Here is a 26,101-nt window from a genome sequence, read left to right as displayed (position 1 = left end):
TGTCGTCTAAATCAGGAAAATACTTATGAAATTCTAGCTCCAGTGACTGCAGATGCTCAAGAATATCATTTTTCAGTGCGGGATCAAGCTCTTTTCCCATGCTGTCTTGCAATTCAGACATTCTTTCGAACATAGCAATGTTTCCTGCATTCACTTTCCTGCGCCAGTTTTGGAGGTTGGCAACAAATCCTCTGAGATGATCGTGGAAAAGAATAATATTAGTCGCTCTTCCTTGGAGCTTGAGGTTCAGCTGGTTCTGCTGCTCGAAAATGTCAGCATGATAAGCAAGTCGTTTGTTCCACAATTCTTCGTCGTAATGCTGCAGGAGGTCATGTTTGCCCTGAAGATTCAAGAAATGTTTGACTTCCGCACGAAGTTCAAAGACGTGGTTCAGAACATTCCCTTTCGAAAGCCAGCGTACAGCAGTATAGCACAGCAACGTTTCATGTTCCGCGTTCATGCCTTTGCACAGCTCCTTGAACATTCGGGTGTTGAGAGCCCCTGCCTTGATGTAGTTAACAATCTTGATTATGACTTCAAGAACTTTCTTCAATGAGAGAGGGAGAGTCGTACAAGCCAGAGCGTAGCGATGAATCATACAGTGGGTTCCTTTCGCTTGTGGTGCCAGCATCTTCACTTTTGCTTGGAATCCGGATTTGGAACCAAGCATGGCAGGAGTACCGTCAGTACAGACACTGCATACATTCTCCCACTGAATTCCTCCCGCATCGAAGAACAACTTCATTTTTTCCATGACGTCGTTGGCTTTTGTCATTGTTTCCAGGGCACTGCAGAACAATAATTCTTCCTTGATACCATCTCCTTTGACATAGCGAACGAATGCCAGTAGCTGGGAGCATGAACTAACATCAGTCGATTCATCAAGTTGAAAAGAAAACAAGCCAAAAGGTGCTGCCTTAATCTCATTGATGATCTGTTGTTTCACATCTTCCGACATGTCACGGATACGACGCTGCACTGTGTTATTCGATAAAGACACCTGTTCAACTTTGCGAGCCTCTGCCTTGCCGAGAACCCGTTCGACAATGAGGAGGGTACAAGGCTTGTTGAGTGTCTCCCTAATCGTGTGGGGTTTTTTCTTCTATGCAATTTCAAGAGAAACTTCATCTGCCTCCCTGGATCCCCTCTCTCATCCAACTTCTGTCGCTTTAAATTTCTTTTGTGCCGCTTGAAAAATGCGGGATCCTGCTTTGCATGTTGTGCATGATTCGTCTCGAGGTGCAACTTCAACTTGGATGTCCTCATGGATTCAGTACTCAAAACCTTGTGACACAGCACACATTGTGGTTTCTCTTGGCCAGACTCGGTAATGGATGTGAATCCAAGCTTTATGTATTCATCAAGATACTTTCTTTTTTTTATTCCCAGAAGCCATAACGTCAAATCTGCAATCGGGGAAAAAACAAAACAATATCAGTCCAAACAATAAAAAAAACCCCAAAAAACTATTTTTATTTTTAGTATGGTTCAATTTACCCCATGGCCCCCTGAGAAATACACCATGGCCCCCCAGGGGACCATGGTCCCCAGGTTGGGAACCACGGTGTTAGACTATGGTGGGCACCATGTCCAGTATTTAACGCAGGTCCTAACTTATGACGGGACAAGGACTTTGCCAAACCTAGGACCTTTTTGTGTTCATACCATGTTGAAAAAAAAAGAAAAGTATGTATATATATACACAAAGAATTAAGTTAAGCACCCCCCCCCATTTTTTTACAACCTCGCACATTACAAGTTTGTTGTCGTCAAAACAGTGTAATATACCCATGATATTGCTATATTTTCTGGAGAAGTGATATTATGGTCACATAAAAACATAACAATCATGCCGTTTTCAATATTTTATTCTGAATAATTTAAGGTGAAATTTTTTGGGAATTTTAGGCACATTTTCACCTCAATTTAAGTATGGAGCTATAGGTCCATCACGGACAGTGTGGATGACGTTTATGTTTTCTAACATACAGTCATTGTTCTGAGAAGACCTCTAGCGATCTTTGCGTCAATAACGTGTGTAGGACCCACGTGATCGGATCACTGACTCAACCAATCACTTTTTTTCACTTTGATCACTCAATTTCATCAATGGATAATTGCTAATGTCATACCAATCATTATTTGATCTCACATACCTTAGAATATATGCCAATGTATACATATACACAAAGAATATATATTAGGGGGTGCTTACCTTAATTCGTTGTGTAGGGGTGCTTAACTTAATTCTTTGTGTATATAAATTACACTTGCTCATCCATCTGCATGTAACACTCCTTTCCTCCCAATGGATTGACAGCTGACCTGACTCCTCCCACAATTGCAACCTGAAAAATCTTACGGCCACCATGTTGGTGATATGCATAGCCTGTCATACTCATCACACCTGTCATATTCACAATCACCATTTTGTTTCTTCACACTGTTTTGTCTGTTTGCTATGATTTGTCTCCTCTAAGTTTTCCCTTCATTGTAAAACAACCGTAGTGACTTTTAAAAGGGTCATCAAATATCGAAAGGTTGGAGTCGATAGGGGTACAGGGCCTTGTGAAGGCCGCATAGCCCAGCGGCTAAGTCGAAAAATATGGCAGTATATTTCACTTTGTGGAGAAATTATGAAACTTTGCACACTGGTTGGGGACCCCAGTAGGAACATTTTTCGATTAGGACCCAACTCAGCATAGGCCAAAGGTCAACAACTTTGTCAAATTTCTTAAATCCTCAATTTTCATCTGATTGACTTGAAATTTGAAGAGCATTTACATATCAGGTCACTGAATACAACCACCAATTATTTTTGAGGTCAACATAGGCCAAAAGGTCAACATAGGCCAAAGGTCAACAACTTTGTCAAATTTCTAAAATCCTCAATTTTCATCTGATTGACTTGAAATTTGAAGAGCATTTACATATCAGGTCACTGAATACAACCACCAATTATTTTTGAGGTCAACATTGGCCAAAAGGTCAACATAGGCCAAATTTCTAAAATCCTCAATTTTCATCTGATTGACTTGAAAAGGAACGATCTTGAATGACCTGGACATGGTTTATGGTTTTCCACCTGTAAAAGAAAACATGCGTTAATACAATAATGATAACGAACTTTGATGTCTGCAAATAACTTTATTGCATAAAAAGGAAATCTTCTGTCTTAACCTAAACTAATGCAAACAGATGGCAGCACTGAAATAATATGGGGTGCTAAGTAAAATCATTTGGGGTGCTAACTGATCACCTGTTCACCCAAATTGTCATGGGGGTGGGGGGGGGGGGGGGGGGGGAGTTGGGTTAGCCACTGCAATCGTATTTCTATCGGCCACCAGGGGGCGTTTCAGAGTTGGGTCCTAATCGAAAAATGTTCCTACTGGGGTCCTCCACCTGTCTGCAAAGTTTCATAATTTCTCCACAAAGTGAAATATTTTTCGACTTAGCCGCTGGGCTAACAGTAAGTATAGGCCACAGCATTCAGTCCTTAGGTTTCAAGCCTCTGGTGTCAGCTTATGGTCCAGTGCAATTGGAATCTACCTGGGCTATATAACCACGATGTATTATTATGTACATAGGCAGTGGGCATGTTTTAGCTTCAAACCCGGGTTTTTTGTTTTTAATTTCAGAATCGGACAAGGCAGCAGTCAGTTGTCTATACACTGCCCAAATAGCTATGTTGCATTCTATTGAGCAAGGGCTTTTACCGCCAAGGTTCCACTGGTCCTTGCTATTATTTCCGACTATTTTCTCTTAAATTTTCAGCCAGTGACCATAAAACCCATGCCATTATAAAGGTCCTTGTCCGAGGAGTTCTGGGACTCTTTTTTTTTTTTTTTTTTTTTGTGTATACAAGATCGACGCTCGTGAAACAGCTAACATTAATCACACAGAAAGACAAACCGACACATAAAACATACAACATCGGGAGCGGTAGACAAGATGGGGAGAGAGGGGGAAGGACACAAACACAACATTTGAGAGCAGGGACCGAGAGACATGGAGACATTGAGAGATCTGTGAGAGGGAGAGGGCTTTGGGGGGGGGCATGGGAAGGGGGGGGGGGTGGGAGAGGTATAAAACATATGGACACTGCCAGGACTTCCAGGAAAGAAGTTGGAATTTCAAACAAGGTGGATCTGGGGTGAATTATCGGGGGTCGAAAAGATCAAGGTTTTGGATGGGGGAAGATAAGAGATGGTGGTGAACAGCTGTTTTAAAGACCTGGAGGGAGGAGTGGGATTGAAGGGAGTGAGGGAGTTTGTTCCAGAGGTGGGAGAAAAGAGGAATGAAAGAGTGAAGGTGAGCAGAGAGCCGAGATTTCGGCAGTTTAACCATCAGAGGGTTGCTGGGATTCTTGTGAGATTCTTGTACTGGGATTCTTGTGATTCATAATCTCTTGTGAGATTATGCATGAAAACATCCATATATGCATCAGGAACCCGGGGTTAGAAGGTGGATGTTGAGGACTTGGTGTTTGTGAGGTCAGGGGTGGGAGGATTATATATATATATGGCTCTCTCCCCTCCCTTCTTCCTCTGTCTCTTCCCCCCTCTCTCTCTCTCCACTCCTCTCCCCCTCACCCCCCCCCTCTCTCTCTCTCTCTCTCTCTCTCTCTCTCTCTCTTTCAACCCTCCCCCTCTCTCCTCTCCTCTGTCCCACCCGTCTCTCTTTTCCCCCCTATTTCTCACTCCCCCTTTTTCTCTCTCTACCCCTGCCCCCCACTTCCTCACTCTACCCTCTTTCCTCACCCCTTCCCCCCCACACCTCCTTGTTCCCATCCCCTCTCCTTTGTCCTCCCCACTTTTTTATATGGGATATTGCCCGCCACAAAGCCAGAAGGTCACTGGAGGTGGGGGCTACGCAAATAAAACAAAAGCAGAACAACCAGCCCCTTGGATTGAAACAAGACAAATGTAAAAAGTTGTCTTTTCACAGAACAAAAAGGGCTGGGAGGGGTTAACTAGTCTGCTTTGAGACAACAGTGCCTCTACCCCCATTAAATGATGATGCTCTACCCCCAGTGCCTCTACCCCCTCCTCTCTCTCTCTCTCTCTCCCGTCCTCTCCCTCTCCCCTCTGTCACGCTTTCCCTACCCCCTCTCTCCTCCCACTCTCTCGCTCACTTTCGGCCTCTCTCTCCTCCCACTCTCTCTCTCTCCCCCACTCTCTCTCCCTATCCCATCCCTCTCTCTCCCATCCCCCTCTCTCTTCCCCATCTTTCTCCCCCTTCCCCCCCCCCTTTCTTGGTATACCTGTCAGCGAAGCGACGGGGGAGGGGGGGGGGGGGTATTTGCTGGTATACAACAAATTCCATTGTCACTGAGTGACTGTACAGACCATGCCTGTTCATTCTGTGAATTTCATGGAACTTGTTTAGCGTTCTTAAAATCCTGTATATTGCTTAAATGTCATAACATTTTTTGCGTTTTTGTGTTGTCCCTCAGATGCTGATGGGGATGTGGATCTCTTAGCTTCTTTTCTGGATGAAGTTGAAGATTCTACATTGAATTCAACTGCATCAAATGGGCTAGGAGATAGGCGGATGATCAGTGAAGACTTGACGAGGGATGGGACAATGTTATATAAACGAAATGAAGATAGGGAAGGCTTAGAAAAGCTGGTGCCCAAGCTAAACGGTGAACGTAAAGAAGGATCGGATGAAATAGGAAACTCTGGAATGCTACACAGGCCAAAACTATCACATGGTGAATCTTCTGTAATGGGAGTCGATGTTCATAAGGAGAAAAGCAAAGAACAATTGCAAGGTGTGTTATTATGTTTCATACAGGATGGTGCATTGTCAATGGTGGACAATTTGTAAAGCAAGTGACTACGCAGGTTTTCCTTGCATGTGTGAACGTTATCTGACTTTTGGTCCCTGTGCGCTTCTGTGTTGTCAAATCAGTTATTCTTGCTGTTCTCCTTTTCTTTTACAAACTTGGATTCAACGTGGGTGTATTTGGCTGGAGGGAGGTGGGGAGAGTGTTATCACGTGGATTTATGTCGATTCACAAAGAAGGCGTCTCGATGAGGCTGTATGTGTCCTTTGTTGGATTGCCGTGCTACGCATCATCTAAGTCATTAGCACAGAACTGAGTAATTTATGAGAAAATGCAGTGATTGTGTTTGTTTGTTTTCCGACTTGAACTTGGTAGATAATGAGCTTATGGTCAGCTGAGATGTTTCTCTTTTCACCATTGCTTTGGTGGACTGGACCTTTATGTGAAGGACTTTGCCCTTTAATTTGGTATTCCAATAATTTATTTTGGTAGAGCTATGCTTTTGTTGTACATACATTTATTTATGGTAGTCAGCACTCTAGGCAAATGTTTCAGTTTGATCTGGGCTCTCCAGGGTAATTTCCCAATAATCCGTATTGCTAATTGGACAAATCAGAGCGAAGGAACAAAACAGGTGCTCTGTAGTAGCCATTGCCCACATCATGCCTTGAAGCTATACCCTACAACTCATCAGCAATTTGAAGGGAAACAAAACTCGAATTACTGGCCAGTGAGTTTTGTTTCAGCCTTAGTATCTAATCTGGTTATGGCGGATCTGGAGGAAAGCGCACATTTTCAAAATCTGGACTCTTATCAAAGTGTTTTATGGCATATTATTCCTCCATGGTTGGCAGAATTGTACAGTGGTAGCACACTTGCCTTTGAACTGTTTTATCTGGTTTGTATTTGATATTTCTATGCTGGGTTTGCGTTTTGATAACATGCCTGAGCCGCTCCGGAGCTTTGCACTCGAACGCCCCAGAGCTCCCCTCTCTAGTCGCTCCGGAGGTCCACGCTCGAGCCGCGCCGGAGGTCGCGCTCGAGCCGCCCCGGAGGTCCGCGCTCAAGCCGCCCCGGAGGTCCGCGCCCGAGTCGGCCCGGAGGTCCGCGCCCCGGAGGTCCGCGCCCCAGAGGTCCGCGCCCGAGGCGCCCCGGAGGTCCGCGCCCGAGCCGCCCCGGAGGTCCGCGCCCGAGCCGCCCCGGAGGTCCGCGCCCGAGCCGCCCCGGAGGTCCGCGCCCGAGCCGCCCCGGAGGTCCGCGCCCGAGCCGCCCCGGAGGTCCGCGCCCGAGCCGCCCCGGAGGTCCGCGCCCGAGCCGCCCCGGAGGTCCGCGCTCGAGGCGCCCCGGAGGTCCACGCTCGAGCCACCCCGGAGGTCCGCGCTCGAGCCACCCAGGAGGTCTGTGTCGTCAGTCCGTCCGTCCGTCCGTAAACACTTGCAACTTCTTCTCTGAAACCGCTAAAGGGATTGTGACCAAACTTGGCACAAATGATATTTGTTGTGTTGTGACTAAAGCTTGTTCATGACATTAAAAATATTTGGGTTTAAGGGGGTCTACTGGGGGTCAAAGTGGATCCAGGTTTGACTCCCCAAAATAGGAATTTTCTTTTTCCTCTGAAACTACACACACTATTTCGATGAAACTTGACCACAACCTTCATGATCTGTAAAGTACTGAGGTTTATTCACAGCATTAATAAAATCGAAGTCTAAAAATGTATACGGGGGTCAAAGTGGGTCCAGGTTTGCCCCCCAAAATACGTATTTGCTTTCTTCTCTGAAACTACACACACAATTTCGATGAAACTTGACCACAACCTTTATCACCCGTGGTGTATCAATGTTTGTTCACCGCATTAGAAAAATTGGGGTCCGGGGAGGTATATGGGGTTGGGGATGAGGGGGGGGGGGGGGGAAATGCCCTCCAGAATTGGTATTTTTTTGTTTGTTTGTTTAAAGTCTTATGATTATGTTAGTATGATTCTACCTGTTGCCCTGTTTTCTAGCAGCCATTTAAATTGTTTTAAAATACCTTTAGTCAGTGCAGTATACTGTTTATTCTTCCAGGTGAGCGCCAGGGGTATTGCCCCTATGTTTGTTATTTAATTTGGTGAGGGAGGAATAATGGCTTACCTGCAGCACCATGACCTTGCAGAAGAACTGCAGCGTATGCAGGAGAAGATTTCCTTGCTACAGGAACAGCTACAAAGCAAGCCTGCGCAGACCATTGCAGCTGCAACCACAACTCCTAAAGCAGGTAATATATATTTATTTTTTTTGTTTTTTGTATACAAGATCGAGGCTCGTGAAAGAGCTAACATTAATCACACAAAAAGACAAACCGACACACAAAACACAAAAAACAAGGGGAGCGGCAGACAAGATGGGGAGAGAGGGGGAAGGACACAAACACAACATTTGAGAGCAGGGACGTCGGGAGGACTTGGGGGGAGGTGGGAGAGGATTAAAACATATGAACACTGCAAGGACTCTGGGGTGAATTACCGGGGGTAGAAAAGATCAAGGTTTTCGATGGGGGAAGATAAGAGATGGTGGTGAACAGCTGTTTTAAAGACCTGGAGGGAGGAGTGGGATTGAAGGGAGTGGGGGAGTTTGTTCCAGAGGCGGGAGAAAAGGGGAATGAAAGAGTGAAGGTGAGCAGAGAGCCTAGACTTTGGCAGTTTAACCATAAGAGGGTTGCAGGCAGATCTTGTGCGACCTGAAGGAATATTGGGGGGACAGAGCACAGAGAGAGCTGGGGGAGCAAGGCCGGAGAGGAGTCGGTAGAAGACAGAAAGACCACCAACCTGCCTGCGGTGAGTGAGTGAAAGGCCCTCGGAGTTGACTACATCGCAGGAGATTCCAATGATTCTGAAAGCTTTGGCCTCAACAGCGTGAAGCCGAGCAAGGTGTGAGGCAGGAGCACCAGCCCAGAGGGGGGAACAGTATTCCATTGAGCTGCGGATGAAAGCCTTGTATGTGGTGAGGAGCTCAGGTGTGCCAAGGAAGGACTTCGCACGACGGAGGATGCCCAGTCGGCGACTGGCTTTGGAGGCCAGCTTGGAAATGTGGTTTTCCCAAGAAAGATCATGGCAGATAGTGAGACCCAAAAGCTTGAGCGACAGAACTTCTTGGAGAGGATTGTTGAGAAAGTAGATGGGAGGGTTGTCCAGTCGGTCCTTTCGGAGAGACATTGTAAGAGTGTGAGATTTGTCAGGATTGAAAGACATGTTCCACTTGTTTGACCAGTCTTTGATTTTGTCCAGGTCTGCAGAGAGTGAGGAGGCTGCAGACTGCCGATCTGAGGGATGAGGAATGGAGCGGCAGATAGTGGAGTCATCAGCGAAGAGATAGAGAGGATTTTCCAGAGAGTCGGAGAGGTCATTGATGAAGACCAGAAATAGCACAGGGCCCAGAACACTGCCTTGGGGAACTCCAGCCAGAGCAGGAAGGGAAGATGAGAGAAATCCATTCAGGGCCACATGTTGCCTACGACCAGAGAGGAAATCCGCAAGCCATGAGTGGAGATTTCCCTGAATACCATAGGAGGTGAGTTTGGTGAGCAGAGCTGGGTGCCAGACCGTATCGAAGGCACGTGATATGTCAAGTGAGACAGCTCTGATTTCCTGTTTGGCATTGAGGACCTCCATCCATTGTTGAGACAGCAGAAGCAACATGTCCAGAGTAGAATGACCTGGTCTGAATCCAAATTGATTATCAGAGATCAAGCCATTGGAGAACACCCTGGTGTTGGGCTGGCGGCTAGGGTGCCGGCTTAGGATCCTAGGATCCTGGGTTCGAATCCCGGTCGATTGCTGAATTAACGCCAGGGGGGTTGACTCAGCCTGTCATCCTTCCGAGGTCGGCTAATTGAGTACCAGTTCACTGGTAATTCCCTGTTTGTCGTTAAAGGCGGCAAAAAGGGTTGGCGTCAGGAAGGGCATCCGGCCGTAAAACATTGCTTCAAAAAGGGGACCAAAAAACCAACAACAACCACGGTTCCCGAAAAAGGCCAACCCCCGCTTGCGGGGAAAAATGGCCTCTAAAGGTGGTATATATTATTATATAAGCCATTGGAGAAGAGGAAGGATTTGATATCTGAAGCAATGATGGATTCCATGACTTGCTGATAATTGGGAGCAGGCTGATTGGTCTGTAGTTGCAAGGATCTGTTTTTGCACCTTTTTTGTGTAAAGCGGTAATGTTTGCTGATTTCCAAGATGCTGGCAGATGACCTCGAGCAAAAGAGAGGGTGAAAAGAACAGAGAGAGGGTGAGATAGAGCGGCAGAGCAGGATTTTAGGACCCGAGGGCTGATGCCATCTGGTCCAGTTGCAGAATCAGAGTCGAGGTTTGATAAAAACTTCTCCACCTTGTCAGGAGAGAAGGACACAGAGTCCAGGAGCAGTTGGGTTCGACTGGGAAAGGTGGGAACAGAGAGAGATGGGTTTGGGACACAAGATTTTGAGGCAAACACAGAGTTGAGGCATTCGGCTTTGTCACGTGCGGTGTCAACTGTGTAGCCATTTGAGGTAAGGGAGGGGATGGAGGGGGAACAAACACCAGAAACGGATTTGACCAGACGCCACCAGGATTTGGAGGAAGGAGACAGGTTTGAGAGTTCAATCTTGAGTGTGGAGAGATAGTGCTTCCTGGCACTCCTGAGGGTAGAAACACACTTGTTTCGAGCTTGGTGGAAGGAACTGAGATTGCCTTCAGTTGGATTTGCCTTCCAAGACGCAAAGGCAAGTTGTTTCAGGGCAACTGCCTCACCACAAGATTCAGTGTACCATGGACGGGAGGAAGGGTAAGACAACTGAAGACGAGATGGGATAAATCTGTGCATGAGAGAGAGCAGTTTGCTTTGGAAGAATTCCCAGGAAGAATTGATGTCAGAGGCATAAGAGATGGGAGACCAGTCCAGTTGATTGATGGCTGCTTGCAGACCGTGCCAGTCGGCCTGAGTGAAATGCCAGACTCGTCGGCGCTGAGGAGGCTCTCTGAGAATGGCCAGTGAGATGTCCACTTTAACAAGCACATGATCAGAAGAACCGATTGGAGCAGAAGAAGAGCAGCAGACATTTGCAGGGAAGTTAGTCATAACCAAGTCCAGAAGAGAAGATACTCCATTGACTGAGATCCGGGTCGGGAAATTGACAGATTCTGTCAGTCCCAATGAGTCGCAGAAGTCCTTTGCTGAGGTGCCATGGCTGGTGAGAGATGAACCCACACCCAGCCAGCTGGCATGATGACAGTTGAAGTCACCACATATGAGGAAGAGAGAGTTTGGATGAGTTGATAGAAGTTGGTCCATGTTGTCCGACAGAGAAATGTAAATCGAGTCATCACTGTTTGGAGGACGGTACAGAACACATATGAACAAAAGGTGGGAGCGGAGGGGAAGCCGTAGCCAGAGGTACTCCTGTGGGTGGGGTGGAGAGAGGGCAGTGCAGGGAGAGTGAGGAAGAGAGTTTTTGATAAAGATAGCCACCCCACCACCAGGATGAGGATCAGGTCTATTGTACCGGAGGAGGGAGTAACCAGGAAGAGATATTAAGGAATCAGAGACATCTTGAAGGAGGAAAGTTTCTGTTAAGCAGATCAAGTCTGGATTTTCAGAAGCAACCTGAATGGAGAGATCAATCAGGTTTGAGCGAAGGCCCCGGATGTTTGAGGTCCATACCGTTAGTGAGGAGAGAGGGGGAGCATCGGGTGCAGGACAGGGGAGGGGAGGGGTAGGGTCAGATGAAGGGTGAGAGGGGGATGTAGGAAGAGCAGTTGATAGTGTGTCAGAGATTACAGAAGAGTTACAAGAAAGGGAAGGATGAGGAGGACGAAAGGTTTGATGGTGATGGAATGAGGCACAGTGAGAGTTTGTTTGAGGGGGGCAGAGGAAAGTAGAAGGTTGGGGGAGGTGGAGGTATGACATAGGAGGGAGAGGAAGTGGGGAGGAGGCAGCTTTGAGAAGGAGGTGGGAGGAGGGAGAATTTGGGAGGGATGGTTGGTGGGGAGATTTGAAGGGGAGGGGCAAGGGGGGAGTTTAGAAAGTGGATGATTAATGAAAGATGAACATATATAACAAATTGGGTTTGTTGTGATTTTCAAGTTCGCGATTCGTTTAAGAACGATGGAGGAGGGATGGAATGAATGAGAATTTAGAGCATGGAGTGATTTGGAATCATAAGAGATTGAATATTTTTTTGAAATGGAATGAGTTGAAGAGGAAATTGAAAGGAGCCTTTTAAATAAGAAGAAAAACAGCGTGTTGTAATAAACCACTGAATAAAACACTGAAGGGGATAGTTGAAACATATTTAAACAGAACTGTGAAGAACAATCTTGTATTCACAAAAATACCAATGGGGAGAGGAAGCCTAGAGCGACGACCACGAGTCACTTGAACAGGGCAAAAGGTGGAAGGCAAGGGGAAAATGGGGGCGGGGCGAGACAGCGCACGTGGGCAGAGGCAAAAGCACACGAGGAGAAAGGAAAATAAAAGTTTTTTTTGTTTGTTTTTTTGTTTGTTTTTGGGGTCGGGGGGGGGGGGGGTGTGGGGGTTACAACGTTAGACAAATAGTAGATGTTTGGTGAAGCTTGGTGGAGAAGGGGAAATCAAAAAAGCTAGCAAAACAGCGAAGGAAGGAACAACCTTCGACGGGGGAAGCCTGAGGCTGCAAGGCCTTGCTCGCGACGCGGCAAACAAACGATTAATATATGAAAGATAAACACCGAGAAACTTCCAAGGGGACACTATAAGTTCACACACCGAACGATAAATACAGTTTCGACAAAATACAATTGTGAACAGACTTAACTTTGAAAAACGTGGAGACCGTGTGGACCGTCGAAAACCCCTGACCACCGTCTCCAAGATCTCGCGAGATCTCGCGAGATATTTGTAGCAAAGATAACATTACTTTCTTTTAGGGAAGTCGGCCTATCCCACGCCCCGCCTAAAATTGCATTAAAGTCTTCTTTCAAGGTCACTACACGGTGGGTGTTAATGGTGGTCTGAACAAAACGGTTGCGGCTGTTACTGATAATTTACTTCATGTTAAGTGACAAATTGTTCCAGTATTCGTGTCCGCTTGATGCATCCCCATCTCTTGGTCCACAAGTTCCATACCTCACTGTAAGTTTTCCACTCTGCTTATTGTAAAGTTGCCCAATAACAAATTGCTTCTTTACAAAACACCCTGATATGTAAGCCAAAGTATAGCTCATGGTCATGCGCAGTAATCTATTGTCATTTGGAGAGGTGTTAGTCACATCTGTAGTAGAGAATAAGGTTACTGCACCTATACATTTAGTCTTTTTTTTCATATAGAGTTGAGGCTCGTGGAAGAGCTAGAACACTGAACGAATCAGGATGCAACAGAACAAAAGCAGCAGTAGAGAGTGGGGGGTGGGAGGGGGCACTAATTCAGCAGGTTCGAAGGACAACATAGAGAGAGACTTGGACAATGATGGGTGTGGGAAGGAATGAGGGGTAGTGGAGGATGCAAGGGGTGGACAAGATGGATACAGAAGGAAGCTCTCAGAAAGGAAAAATAACAGGAAAAGAGGGGGGGGGGGGGGGGGGGAGCGATACACACAGACACATGGAAATTTGGAAGAAGGTGGGCTTGGTGTGGTGGGGGAGAAGGAGGTAGGTTAACGAGGGTATAAAAGATCATTGTTTTGGATGGGAGATGAGATGGTGGTGAACAGCTGTCTTGAAGACCTGGAGGGAAGAACGGCATTGAGGAGAATGTGGAAGTTTATTTCACAGGCGAGAAAAAATAGGAACAAATGAGTGGAGGTGGTGCAATGTCTTATTAGCCGGAGCAAACCTCTTGCAGAGCAGATGGTTATCTGTGGGGAAAATGAGCTGTTTGATTCTGTCGAGGTTACCCAATTTCCCCTTGATTACATTGAATCAACTAGGGCATGCCCGTACTATATCTATATCTAAAATTATATCCCCCCCTCTATTTACATGAAATGGTTTGGTCCATGAAATGTTTTGGTCTATTCGCAACGCCAAAGCGAACGGCGAACGCTTTACATGAAATGGTTTGGTGCATGAAATGTTTTGGTCCATTCGCAACGCCAAAGCGAACGGCGAACGGCTTGCGAGTACAGTGACAATCCCCCCGGGGTTTTAATTAGTTTTAAAACATCGTTTAACGCCAACATAGCGCCAACATAGTTTGCCGACGGGAAATAAATGAATACGCTCTCAAATGTGCCATCCGAGGCAGAGTGTGTTCGCCACGTTCGGCACACGCGATAGCTCGCTGCTCTCTGATTGGTTGAATCGTTTTTTGGACATAGCTCGGTAAGTAATTGTCCGATTAATATGAAACCTTGAAAAGGCACATCCTCGGGTCCCCAGCAATATACCTGGCAAGTTTAAAGTATATCGGACCCGTGGTTGTCGAGAAACAGCGGTCACAGACAAACAAACGTTCAAACAAACAAACACACAGAGATTACTGGAATTATAGATAGATAATGTCGAAAAAAACCCAGCGATTTCCCAATACATGATCTGTAATTCTAATTAAACCCGCCATTGCAATTTATAGTACGCCACTATCACGCCAAGAAAATTTCAAATAGAGCCCAAATTCAGGATTAACCGCTACATCCTTCTGCTGCATAAAACTCTTGTTTGTCCAAACAAGATTGAGGCTTATGGAAGTGCCTAGGATAGGTCACGGATTTATTTACTGTTGGACACGATGTACACACAGAGAGACACACAGAGACACACAGAGAGACACAAAGAGAACTAAAGCAATGCTACTTTTGCCACTTTTCCACCGTGGTACCGTACTGTAACCAAAATTCGTTTTTGCGTTTTTCCATTGCCATGCGAACCGTACCTAAGTACCCGTGCTAAATGTGGTTCCTGCTATGGATAGGTACCAAGCAAACCGAACTCGGACCTATGGGTGGAGCTAGCAATACTGCAGACCATTGATTGGTCAATCACAATCGTCACAGAACCGTCACGCTATGTTCATTCTTTGTTTGCACCGACGAACAAGGCCCAATTCTTCGTTGTCAGTCTTCATAATTGTCTGCAAAAGTTTATTTCTCTTTTTATCTGTCCTCTTTCTGGCGTCTTTCAGCTTCTTCTCAAACACGTCCTCTCTCTTTTTGCATTTCGCCAAAAAACTCAAGTTCAGATAAAACCAAAACCAAAACCCGACGAAGAAGTAAAACACAGCTTCAAGTTCCTCCAGAGTTGCGGAGCTGTTTACAGTTGTGTCGCATGAGAAATTACGTCACCACAGCGGCCGCGTTTTTTTTTTCGTCACTTCAGATAACTCCGCCTATTTTCACGGTTCTGTTGTGTGATGGAAAAATGACACGGGGATTACCGTACCGTACCGAACCGTTCAGTGCAATGGAAAAGCGCCACGTGTCGCCAATATGCCTCCGCATAATCCCTACCCGTGACAATGGGCAGATGCCCTTGTTCATTGTCCTAAAAATAAACAAGTTTGGTTTAAATTCCTTCAGCTGTTCTGAAGTATCACATTTTACCACAAGACAGGTTTGACATCGATTGGAGAAGGGATTTTTTTTTTTTAAATGTCGGCTTTCAAGCTAATATGGCTGCCAAACCACGTGGAATGTGGCATAAAAAATGCACACTGTGCATATGTATGGGTAGGGGATCACGTTTGTGAAGTTTCATGTTGATCGGATAGGTTCGTTTTTCATTCCATTAGGGATGCCAAACCATGTGACCTTTGACTTCATCATTTTCAAACTTTATGCAACAATGTTTTTTGCGAAATTTTACAAATGTCATATTCGATAGGATAAGCGGTTTCAGAGATAATTATTTAATATTTTTCTTCAATCCAACATGGCTACCAAACCATGTGACCTATGATGTCATACATTTAATATTTCAATACATATGGGTCAGAGATCATGTGCATGCAATTTCAGATTTTTAGGATAAGGCATTAGATTAAAACATTTATGGCTGGTATACCATTCCTAGGATCCTGGGTTCGAATCCCGGTCGATCGCTGAATTAACACCAGGGTGGTTGACTCAGCCTGTCATCCTTCCGAGGTCGGCAAATTGAGTACCAGTTCACTGGTAATTCCCTGTGTGTGTCGCAAGAGGCGACTAACAGGGTTGGCGGCAGGAAGGGCATCCGGCCATAAAACATTGCTTCAAAAAAGGGGACCACGGTGCCCGAAAAAGGCCAACCCCTGCTCTGTGGGGAAAAATGGCCTCTAAAAGGTTTTTTTAAATTTTTTTATACCACTTCACCAATGATGTCATCATTATCATGCTTTTGTTCCCCATTGGGAGTACTTGACAATGTGGCAAGTTTCAAAATTCAAAGCCATCTGGATAGAAAAACGAACCTTTTCCGATCAACAGGAAACTTCACAAACGTGATCCCCTACCCATACATATGCAGAGTGTACATTTTTGATGTCATATGTCACATGGTTTGGCAGCCATATTAGCTTTAATGCCGATATTTAAAAAAAACCCTTCTCCGAAAACGCTTCACTGCAGTGAAACCTGTCCTGAGGTAAAATGTGGTGCTTCAAAACAGCAGAAGGGATTTAAACCAAACTTGTTTATTTTAGGACAGTGAATGAGGGCATCTACCCATTGTCACGGGCAGGGACTACGCGGAGACATATTGGCGACACAGTCGCATTGCTCTATTTCCCAATGAAACGTTGCCCCGACATTCACGGATTTTTTTTTTGTATACAAGATCGAGGCTCGTGAAAGAGCGAACATTAATCACACAGAAAGACAAACCGACACATAAAACATATAACCTCGGGAGCGGTAGACAAGATGGGGAGAGAGGGGGAAGGACACAAACACAACATTTGAGAGCAGGGACCGAGAGACATGGAGACATCGAGAGATCTGAGAGAGGGCGAGGGCTTTGGGGGGGGGGGGGCATGGGAAAAGGGGGCGGTGGGAGAGGTATAAAACATATGGACACTGCCAGGACTTCCAGGAAAGAAGTTGGAATTTCAAACAAGGTGGATCTGGGGTGAATTAGCGGGGGTAGAAAAGATCAAGGTTTTGGATGGGGGAAGATAAGAGATGGTGGTGAACAGCTGTTTTAAAGACCTGGAGGGAGGAGTGGGATTGAAGGGAGTGAGGGAGTTTGTTCCAGAGGCGGGAGAAAAGAGGAATGAAAGAGTGAAGGTGAGCAGAGAGCCGAGATTTCGGCAGTTTAACCATCAGAGGGTTGCTGGCAGATCTTGTGCGACCTGTAGGAATATTTGGGGGACAGAGCACAGGGAGAGCTGGGGGTGCAAGGCCGGAGAGGAGTCGGTAGAAGACAGAAAGACCACCTACCTGCCTGCGGTGAGTGAGTGAAAGGCCCTCAGAGTTGTGGCATTTTTCAGGCGCGTATCCCCCGCGAATGTCAGAGTCCACTTGTATATCTTTTTTGGCCCCATCTCTCAATGGTGAAGAATCATTTAAATAATTCCAGTATCAGGATCTCGATCCGGACCTTCACCAAAATGGAATAAATTTGTCCATGTCACACACCCATCATGTCTACCACATTTCATCCAAATCGGTCCATAAGTTTTTGAGATATCCTGCTCAGACAGACAGACCAACAGGGATGAAAACATAACCTCCATCTACTTTTCATGGCAGAGGTAAAATATATGAAGGTAGTTTTTTTCCATTGGCATGTCTCAAGGACTATTGTGACTATCTTTTTGGAATAACTTTTAGAGCGCTTCCTGTAATCCCTAGTTTTTGACGTTTGCCCTGCATTTTATTCCAGGTTACCATAAATATCAGTTAATACAAGTGACAGACTGCTGGAGTGGATACCTCCTTTTTACACTTGTGGGCACTCCTAACCATTGGGTGGGAGTGTCCTTTTTGGCCCATCTTGAGTGGCCAATGTGCTGAATTTAGTCTTGGAATGCACTTTATGTATTTTTTGTCATTTTTGAAAGAAATGTTATTGATCGCACATATTATACTCCATATCATAAGAGAAAAGAAGATGATTTGTAATACCGGCTACCACCAAAGGTGGCGATATTTCACCATATGTAAATTTTGGAGTTTCGGCGACATCTGTGTTTGCTCCATTATAGTAAAGATTGTGCCTTGTGGAGGGCGGTGGGGGAGGCGTGAAGTTGATCACTGGAGAGCAGTGACATTGTTGGCAGCAATGGAAATGACAGTTGTATGGAATATTACCTTTGATTGTATTTTCGAGAGATTTTTCGAGTTACTTGCTGCTCATGCGTAGAATGCTGAAAATTCATGTGAGCCTTGTGTGTAGACTTGTGTTTTTTCTGTTGGACATTGCACTCTTCCAGGAAATGTACAAGTGAAAGCCAAAGAAACATTCCAGAAACGCACATTGCTGACTGGGGAAAGAGGAAGTTTCCATGTGAACGAAAAGCCTTGCACAGCAGGTTCTCCTGCTGCTCAGCATCTACGGCCGTTGTCCAGCCATGAGAATGTGGAAGTGGAGAAATTTTCAGGAATTAGGCTGAGGTATGGTGAGAGAACCTATTGAGTGATATATATATGTCGACAGTATATACAGTATATAAATATATTATAGTATATATGCAGTGCCTATAGAAAGTCTGCACCCCCTTTCAAAATGTTCATCTTTTGTTGCCTTGTAGCCTGGAATTAAATTGCATTAAATAAGACTTTTTCCACCATTATTTACACATCGTAACCCACAACTTCGAAGTGAAAATCAAATTCTACAAACTTCAGTAAATTAATTGAAAATACACAACTAGAATATTGTGGTTAGATAAGTGTCCACCCCCCTGAGTTAATACTTGGTGGAAGCACCTTTGACAGCAATTTCAGCTGTGAGTCTGTTGGGACAGGTCTCTACCAACTTTGCACACCTTGATTGGGCAACATTTTCCCATTCTTCTGTACAAAACTGTTCAAGCTCAGTCAAATTGTGTTGGGGCGTTGATGATCAGCAATCTTCAAGTCATGCCATAGATTTTCAATTGGATTTCGGTCGGGGTTCTGACTGGGCCACTCAAGGACATTTATCTTTTTGTTCCTTAGCCACTTCAGTGTAGCTGTGGCTGAGTGCTTTGGGTCATTGTCTTGCTGAAAGGTGAACTTCCGTCCCAATTTCAGCTTTCTTGCAGAGGCCAGCAGGTTTTCCTCTCGGATTTTTTTGTTTTTTACTCGATCCATTTTCCCTTCTATCCTGCCAAGTGGCCCAGTCCCTGCTGGTGAGATACATCCCCATGAGATGATGCTGCCACCACCATGCTTCACTGTAGGGATTGTGTTCTTTGGGTGATGTGCTGTGTCGGGTTTGCGCCAAATGCAATGGCAAAAAGTTCCATCTTGGTTTCGACAGACCACAAAACCTTTTTGCCACAGTGGCTTCAGAATCTCCGTAGTGTGGGCTTTTTTGCTCAAGTGTGGGCTCAAGGTGGGCTTTTTTGAGTAATGGCTTCCTTCTTGCCACCCTACCATACAGGCCAGACTTTTATAGTGCTTGGGATATTGTTGTCACATGCACACAGTAACCAATCTTTACCATAAAGGCCTGTAGCTCTTTCAAAGTTGCCTTTGACCTCTTGGTGACCTCTCTGCTCATTCTCCTCCTTGCTTGGTCATCAAGTTTGAAGTGACGGCCTGATCAAGGCAGGGTCTTGGTGGTACCATACGCCTTCAACTTCTGAATGATTGTCTTGACTATGATGCAAGGGTTATTCATGGCTTTTGAAATATTTTTATACTCACATCCTGATCTGTGCCTTTCCACAACTTTATCCCGGATGTTTTTTGAAAGCTCCTTGGTGCTCATGGTTGAGTTTTTGCTGTGAAACGCACTACCCAGCAGAGGAAACCTATAGGAACAGCTGATTTTATTCTGAAATAATTAGAATAACTACAATTTAATACAGGTGGAGGCAAATTAACATGGTGTGTGATTTTGAAGGTGATTGGTTACACCTGAGCTAATTTACAATTGCTATTATAAGGGGTGTGGACACTTGTCCAACCAATATGTTCTAGTTTTTTTATTTTTTTATTAATTTTCTGAAATTTGTTTTTCTTTTTCACTTGGAAGTTGTGGGTTACGATGTGTAAATAATGGTGAAAAGTCTGATTTAATGTTTTTAAATTCCAGGCTATACAGCAACAAAAGGTGAGAATTTTGAAAGGGGGTGTAGACTTTCTATAGGCACTGTATATGGACCTCCTTGCCCCATCCACATAACATCATTTCAGTGATTTCACAATAGAATGCTGCAAGTCCCTGGCTGGTAAAGTTAACTATCCACCTCCTTCCACATTAGCTCGATTGATGTGCTGTTTAAAAATGTCCATTTGGCTGTTTTGCTGGAGATTTCTGAGTGATGCTTTATCGGAGGCTTTCGAGAAAGGGTCGATAGTTAACCTATGGGGTTTGTATATAAAAGTTATTGTATTCATAAATTTTAGCTTTTGAGCTTCATCCTGCTTTCTCCTTGAGTTTGTCTTTTTTTTCTTTTTTTTTCTTCTTTTTTTTGTATACAAGATCGAGGCTCGTGAAAGAGCTAACATTAATCACACAAAAAGTCAAACCGACACAAAACACAAAAAACAAGGGGAGCGGCAGACAAGATGGGGAGAGAGGGGGAAGGACACAAACACAACATTTGTTGTGTTTATATTGTTGTCTTTGCTATTGTCTTTGCTATCAAGTCATATTGTCTTTGCCTACCATTGATGGAATTTAGGTGGTTGGTGATTAACTTGATCTTATGTCAAAGTGTGTGGATTTCTGATGTGGTTCCTACATCAATATGTGCAGATCTAACCTGTTGTTTAAGTAGCCTATGCAAACGTAGTAAATTATGAGAAGCACAACCATTCTATATAAAGTTTTTGAATTATTTACTGTGCTCTTCGCAGAAAGCAACAAATCTCTTCATCGGAGATGGAGCGAAAGATGCAGGGACGACGGTTCATACGATTATCCACGCTGCCTGATAAACGAGCGAGAGAGAACCTTGAAGAGGTAGACTGGGTCACAATTGGGATTGTATTCAGGAAGTCCACATCACAAACTGCCAGTAATGTAAGTGCAATTTACCCTCTCTTATTCTGTTCCCATGAGCCTTTGAGTATGCACTGCTCAAGCGTTGTGTAACTTACAATGGTGGAAAGTTCCTGCACGATTGATTTTTTTTCAAAGAGATGCACTTTGTCTATTCCTTTTATTTACAAGTTTATTTGTTCAGTTTTGCTCACCAGCGCATAAGCTTCCCATAGAGATATCTATCATTACAATATGTCTGTTATCACTTGTCGAATCATCGTCTTGTTAAGGAGCTACTCGAGACTCAATCATGTGTAATGACTTTAGCAGTTTCTATGCACGGACGTTCGTAGAGAGCGATTTGTCTCTACATTCAGATTCAGGACTTGAATGAGGCTATGTACAGGGTGACGATAATCGCTTTCGTGCTTCAGTTTACCTCCCAACTGAATCTACAATTTTAGGGACTCGCACATGTTTTGAGTCTTTCCATGAAATCAGTTGTCTGCACAGGCCCTGCTGTTTCTCACCTTTTCTTGAAAAAGAGCTAAAAAATGGTGAAAGGAAAAAGGTTTTTTCCCCATCATGCTTTGTAGGTCATCCTTTCGAAGAAGCTGCATATATGTATGACGTAATTAAACATGGCAGAATCATTCCTTTATGGAGGGATAGCTTGAGAAATCTTCCATAAGAACCTGCTCCCTCTCTTATGCACAGATCCATCCCATCTCGTCTTCAGTTATCGGACTCCTCTTCCTGCCCATCGTAGGAAGAGTTCAGTCATTCAAAATCCTGGGTCTCACTTTCAGTCATGATCTTTCTTGGGCAAACGCTTATAAAATACAAAAGCTCTTATACAAGCCTCGACATAATGTATAAACCACCTTTAGAGGCCATTTTTCCCTGCAAGCGGGGGTTGGCCTTTTTCGGGGACCGTGGTTGTTTTTTGTTTTTTTTGGTCCCCTTTTTGAAGCAATGTTTTACGGCCGGATGCCCTTCCTGCCGCCAACCCTTTTTGTCGCCTTTTTACGACAAACAGGGAATTACCAGTGAACTGGTACTCAATTAGCCGACCTCGGAAGGATGACAGGCTGAGTCAACCCCCCTGGCGTTAATTCAGCGATCGACCGGGATTCGAACCCAGGATCCTTGGATCCTAAGCTGGCACGCTAGCCGCTAGCCCAACACCAGGCTATGCACTGCTCGACATAATGTATAAAAAAAGGAAAAACATTTCGACATATTTATTTCATTATGGCCTTCAAAACCATTTCTCGACTGGGAATCCTACGTCGTACAAAGTCCTTCTTTGGCACACCTGAACTCCTATCCACCTACAAGTCCTTCATCTGCAGCTTGATGGAGTACTGCTCGATCGGGACAAATTCAGTCAAAGTACTGATAACTACAGATTTGTGTTCCGATTCGTGTTCAAATTACAACATTGAATTGAAATCAAGTTGCACCTCAATCATAAACTGATATTTATTGACACACTGACAGACACACAAGTGTCATGTGCACTGGCTGGCATGCATGTTAAGTACGGTTATCATAGTATGCATTATTGCACGATCAATTGGCAAGGAAAACGTATTGTGTAAGTGCTTAAAGGCATTTTGTTTGTTTTGTGTGTCCAGGGAAATACTTTCAGCATTTGGACCGTTACAGATCTCAGGGACATGAGCACGCAAGTCTCTTTCTTTCTGTTTGGAGACGTTCACAAACAACTTTGGAAGACAGAGGTTGGGACTGTCTTTGGATTACTGAATCCCAGCCTCATGAAGCCAAAACCTGGTTCAGACGAGGTACAGGAACGAGTTCAGTGTAAGTTAATCCACATACTATAGCCTCTTATCATTCAGTGATTTGACTGATCCGAGCTCTGATATTTACTTCCCAGGTGTGTGTCTCGGTGGATAATCCACAAAAGGTGTTGCTCATGGGAGAGGCAATTGACGTTGGCACTTGTCGTGCAAACAAGAAGAATGGACAGCCTTGCTCACAGCTTGTAAATTTGGTGGGTGTCTTTTGGTTGTACTTTAGGCAAATGTCAGTGCTTTAATAACAGTCAAATTGGTCAACCCGAGAGCAATGGAATCCTGATTTATTGTACGGAAAATGCATATGAGGAAGCTGTGCTTTTGGGTCCACCTGTGATAATTCTGGCGATTGGAGAAGTTAGAACAGTAAATTGAGCGACTTCCTTCAAAATGATTTCTGAGTAAACCCATTGCGTTTGGGAAAGGGTGCCATGGAATATGATAACACAGCTTTTTGCTGCTGAATACATGTGGAATATTTAAAATGTCAGTAACATTACTCCTTTCTGCTCTCAAATATTGGCATTCCTCAGTCTGATGGCGAGTTCTGCATCTTCCACATGCAAGCACAGTACCGAAAGTTGTGCTCAAAGCGTGCTGAGTTGCAGGCTGCGCCAGGTTCGCGCCCTCCACGTGGTCACATGCGTGGGAAGCATTCCACCCAACCTGGGGGCTTACGGCAGATGCTTTGTAATGATGGCTTTCATTATGGAGGCGTCTCTTCCCCAGCCTGCTCCCCCAGTTTGTAAGTGGCTTTTGGGAAACGTGGCCGAGCAAAACAACTGGCTTACACTCGTATATAATGTGTGCATTAAGTGATACCAATGTTACTTGCTTACTCACAGTACAAGTTAGCAAGCAGTGTGGCAGGAAACTGCTATTTATAATGGACAAAGTAAACCCTGTATTTTATGGCCATGCCTTCTACCAAGCCATAATGGTCACATAACACATTATTGAGGATTATTTTGTCATATAGTTTAGCACAGATACCATTTTAATTCTTGCAGATATATTTCATCAAGTTTATGTCTTTGTTTAAGTTTATAGACATTGAAGTAACTCCTTTCATACCAGGTACGGTCCTGGCTATTTGTTGCTGAAGTGTTTTTTTTTTTTTTTTTTTTTTTTTTTTTTTGTATACAAGATCGAGGCTTGTGTAAGAGCTAACAGTTAATCACAAAAAAAATAACGGACGCACAAAACATACAATAAAGGGAGCAGGAGACAAGATGGGGAGAGAGAGGGAAGCACACAAGTACAACAGCAAAGAACAGGGACATCGGGAGATCTGTGGGAGGGAGCAGGTTTGGGGGCAGGAGGCATGGGAAGGGTTTTCTTTAACATTTCCATTCAATGGTAATTTTTCTACGAGTCCCCTCGCCCCAATTTCTCCAGAAAACCACAAACCGAGTCACACATATGATGTTGTGGCACTCTTGTCCTGTACAAAACCATCCTTACCCAGAAGCCTATGCTCCCTATATATATATATATATATATATATATATATATATATATATATGTGTGTGTGTGTGTGTGTGTGTGTGTGTGTGTGTGTGTGTGTGTGTGTGTGTGTGTGTGTGTGTGTGTGTGTGTGTGTGTGTGTGTGTGTGTCACGCTACCAGATTCTTGTACCAGATGCTCAAATTATGGATTTAGAGTTCTACCTGCAGCATTAAAGTACCAACCCTGTACCTCCATAAAATAGCAGGGTTGGTCAAATTGGGCAATTACAAATGCATGAAAACAAAAATTTAAATATTCATGTGTTACCCAAAATGTCAAGTTTTTCAACTTTTCATGCCAGGAAATCTAGAAAATTTCGCAAAAAATACCAACCAGTAATTTACAATCAGAATCAATTTCTAGGGTTCTAAAGGTTTTTTTCAAGCATGATGTTGGACAAGTAAAGTAAATAAAAGTACCAAAAGAGTTATTGGCCGAGTGCCAATTTTTTTGGGCACCTTGCCAATATTCTGTATTTTTCACTTTTTCCTAGCAAATAAGTTGTGACCAGCACTGATTTGAATTGGAATTTATGGGAAACAAACACGCTCATGTTTCTTCTACTACTGCTGTATTTATTATGTGCAGCATAATCTCCATTGAATCTTCAAGCATAATCTGCATTGCAACTGTGCACAAATACTGTAAATCCTCGCCCCCCCCATCTGTATGCTAGCCCAAGCTGTCATGCCAAAATATCAAGGCAAAATGACGAGTAGGCCTACATGTATAGAATTTTCACACACATGTTTGGTGAAGCACCATTTTCAAGAAGTATGTACACAAGGCTTGACTTATCCATGAATGAATGAATGAATGAATGATCGTTTTAAGGCCATTTTTCCCCGCTGGAGCGGGGGTTAGCCTTGCGGGCCCCATGACAATCATGGTTCCCTGTTTGAGGCAATGTTTTTATGGCCGGATGCCCTTCCTGACGCCAACCCTTGGTCACGCTCTTACGATGCGCAGGGATATGGTGTACCTATTCTAAATCGGGGTACACACCGTGATCATTCATCCCAGCAAGCTGGTACTCAATTTGCCGACCTCGGAAGGATGACAGGCTGAGTCAACCCCCCTGGCGTTAATTCAGCGATCGACCGGGATTCGAACCCAGGATCCTAGGATCCCAAGCTGGCACCCTAACCGCTAAGCCAACACCAGGGATGTAATGAAACTTGACTTGATAAGCTTGACTTATCCATGAAGGACAATAAATGCATGTGGCATCATACTACTTACACTTGAAAACCCCACGGGATATTAAGTTGGCCACCAGAAGTGTGATTCAAAGGTCAAGTCATTGTCTTTTGAGCCTAATTTACAAAGTACATACAAGTACAGCATTGTTCAGTAAACGATATTCTTTGTCTAGTATATGAATAAAATATCATGCACACTGGATGCACAGCACTGAGCAGCATGCACAGGTGTTATCAATTGCACACACCATAATGACTGTCTCAATCATTTTCAGTCATGAGTCAACAAAATGAATCAGATTGTCATATAGGTAGTGGACAGGTCACAACACCCCTGTTGCTTCTGCGATGGCCGGCCGGCTTACAGTGAGAGCAGGTTGGCCTGGCACGCTTGCCCCCAACAGCAGCAGAGTCACCAGATGGCCCTGGTTGCTGTGCAGCAGCAGCAGGCTTTGGCTCCGTTGGCAGGGGACAGACAAGGTCAGCGGTCTCCCGAGGGCAGTATGGCCGCACGTTTTCATAGAGGTACCACTGCCGATCAAGCAGGATCCCTTTGTTGATCGGTTTCACTCTCGGGGTCAGTGTCAGCATAATCGAAATAGATTTTCACCGTCTCCTCGAGGTCCTCGACGTCATTTTCCACATACAATTTGGGTGTGGGTAGAATCAAATCAAGCCAGTCACGTCCAGATGCAGAAACCACTGAAGAAACTGAGCCTTGCGAATCCA

The 26,101-nt window shown here is 44.6% G+C and overlaps 1 protein-coding gene across 2 annotated transcripts in view; it reads left to right on the top strand.

The window, feature by feature from the left end:
- The window catches only part of MCM10 (minichromosome maintenance 10 replication initiation factor), an 87,103-nt gene that overhangs the window by 9,353 nt on the left and 51,649 nt on the right, over positions 1 to 26,101 (top strand). The window contains exons 1-8 of one of the 2 annotated variants that reach the window (XM_078786521.1): positions 5,162 to 5,307; positions 5,456 to 5,776; positions 7,946 to 8,047; positions 18,134 to 18,314; positions 20,712 to 20,877; positions 22,479 to 22,646; positions 22,742 to 22,858; positions 23,195 to 23,406. In XM_078786521.1, coding sequence (XP_078642647.1) covers positions 5,554 to 5,776; positions 7,946 to 8,047; positions 18,134 to 18,314; positions 20,712 to 20,877; positions 22,479 to 22,646; positions 22,742 to 22,858; positions 23,195 to 23,406 — 1,169 coding nt within the window. In that variant the 5' untranslated portion in view covers positions 5,162 to 5,307; positions 5,456 to 5,553. Of the gene's footprint in view, positions 1 to 5,161; positions 5,308 to 5,455; positions 5,777 to 7,945; positions 8,048 to 18,133; positions 18,315 to 20,711; positions 20,878 to 22,478; positions 22,647 to 22,741; positions 22,859 to 23,194; positions 23,407 to 26,101 lie in introns of those variants that run through there. The other variant, XM_078786520.1, reaches the window with a different exon arrangement.

Source organism: Myxine glutinosa, chromosome 11 (genome assembly GCF_964187855.1).
Source record: "Myxine glutinosa chromosome 11, kmMyxGlut1.1, whole genome shotgun sequence".
NCBI lineage: Eukaryota > Metazoa > Chordata > Myxini > Myxiniformes > Myxinidae > Myxine > Myxine glutinosa.
Note: the sequence above shows the minus strand (reverse complement) of the source record. Positions and strands in the feature narration are given on the sequence as shown.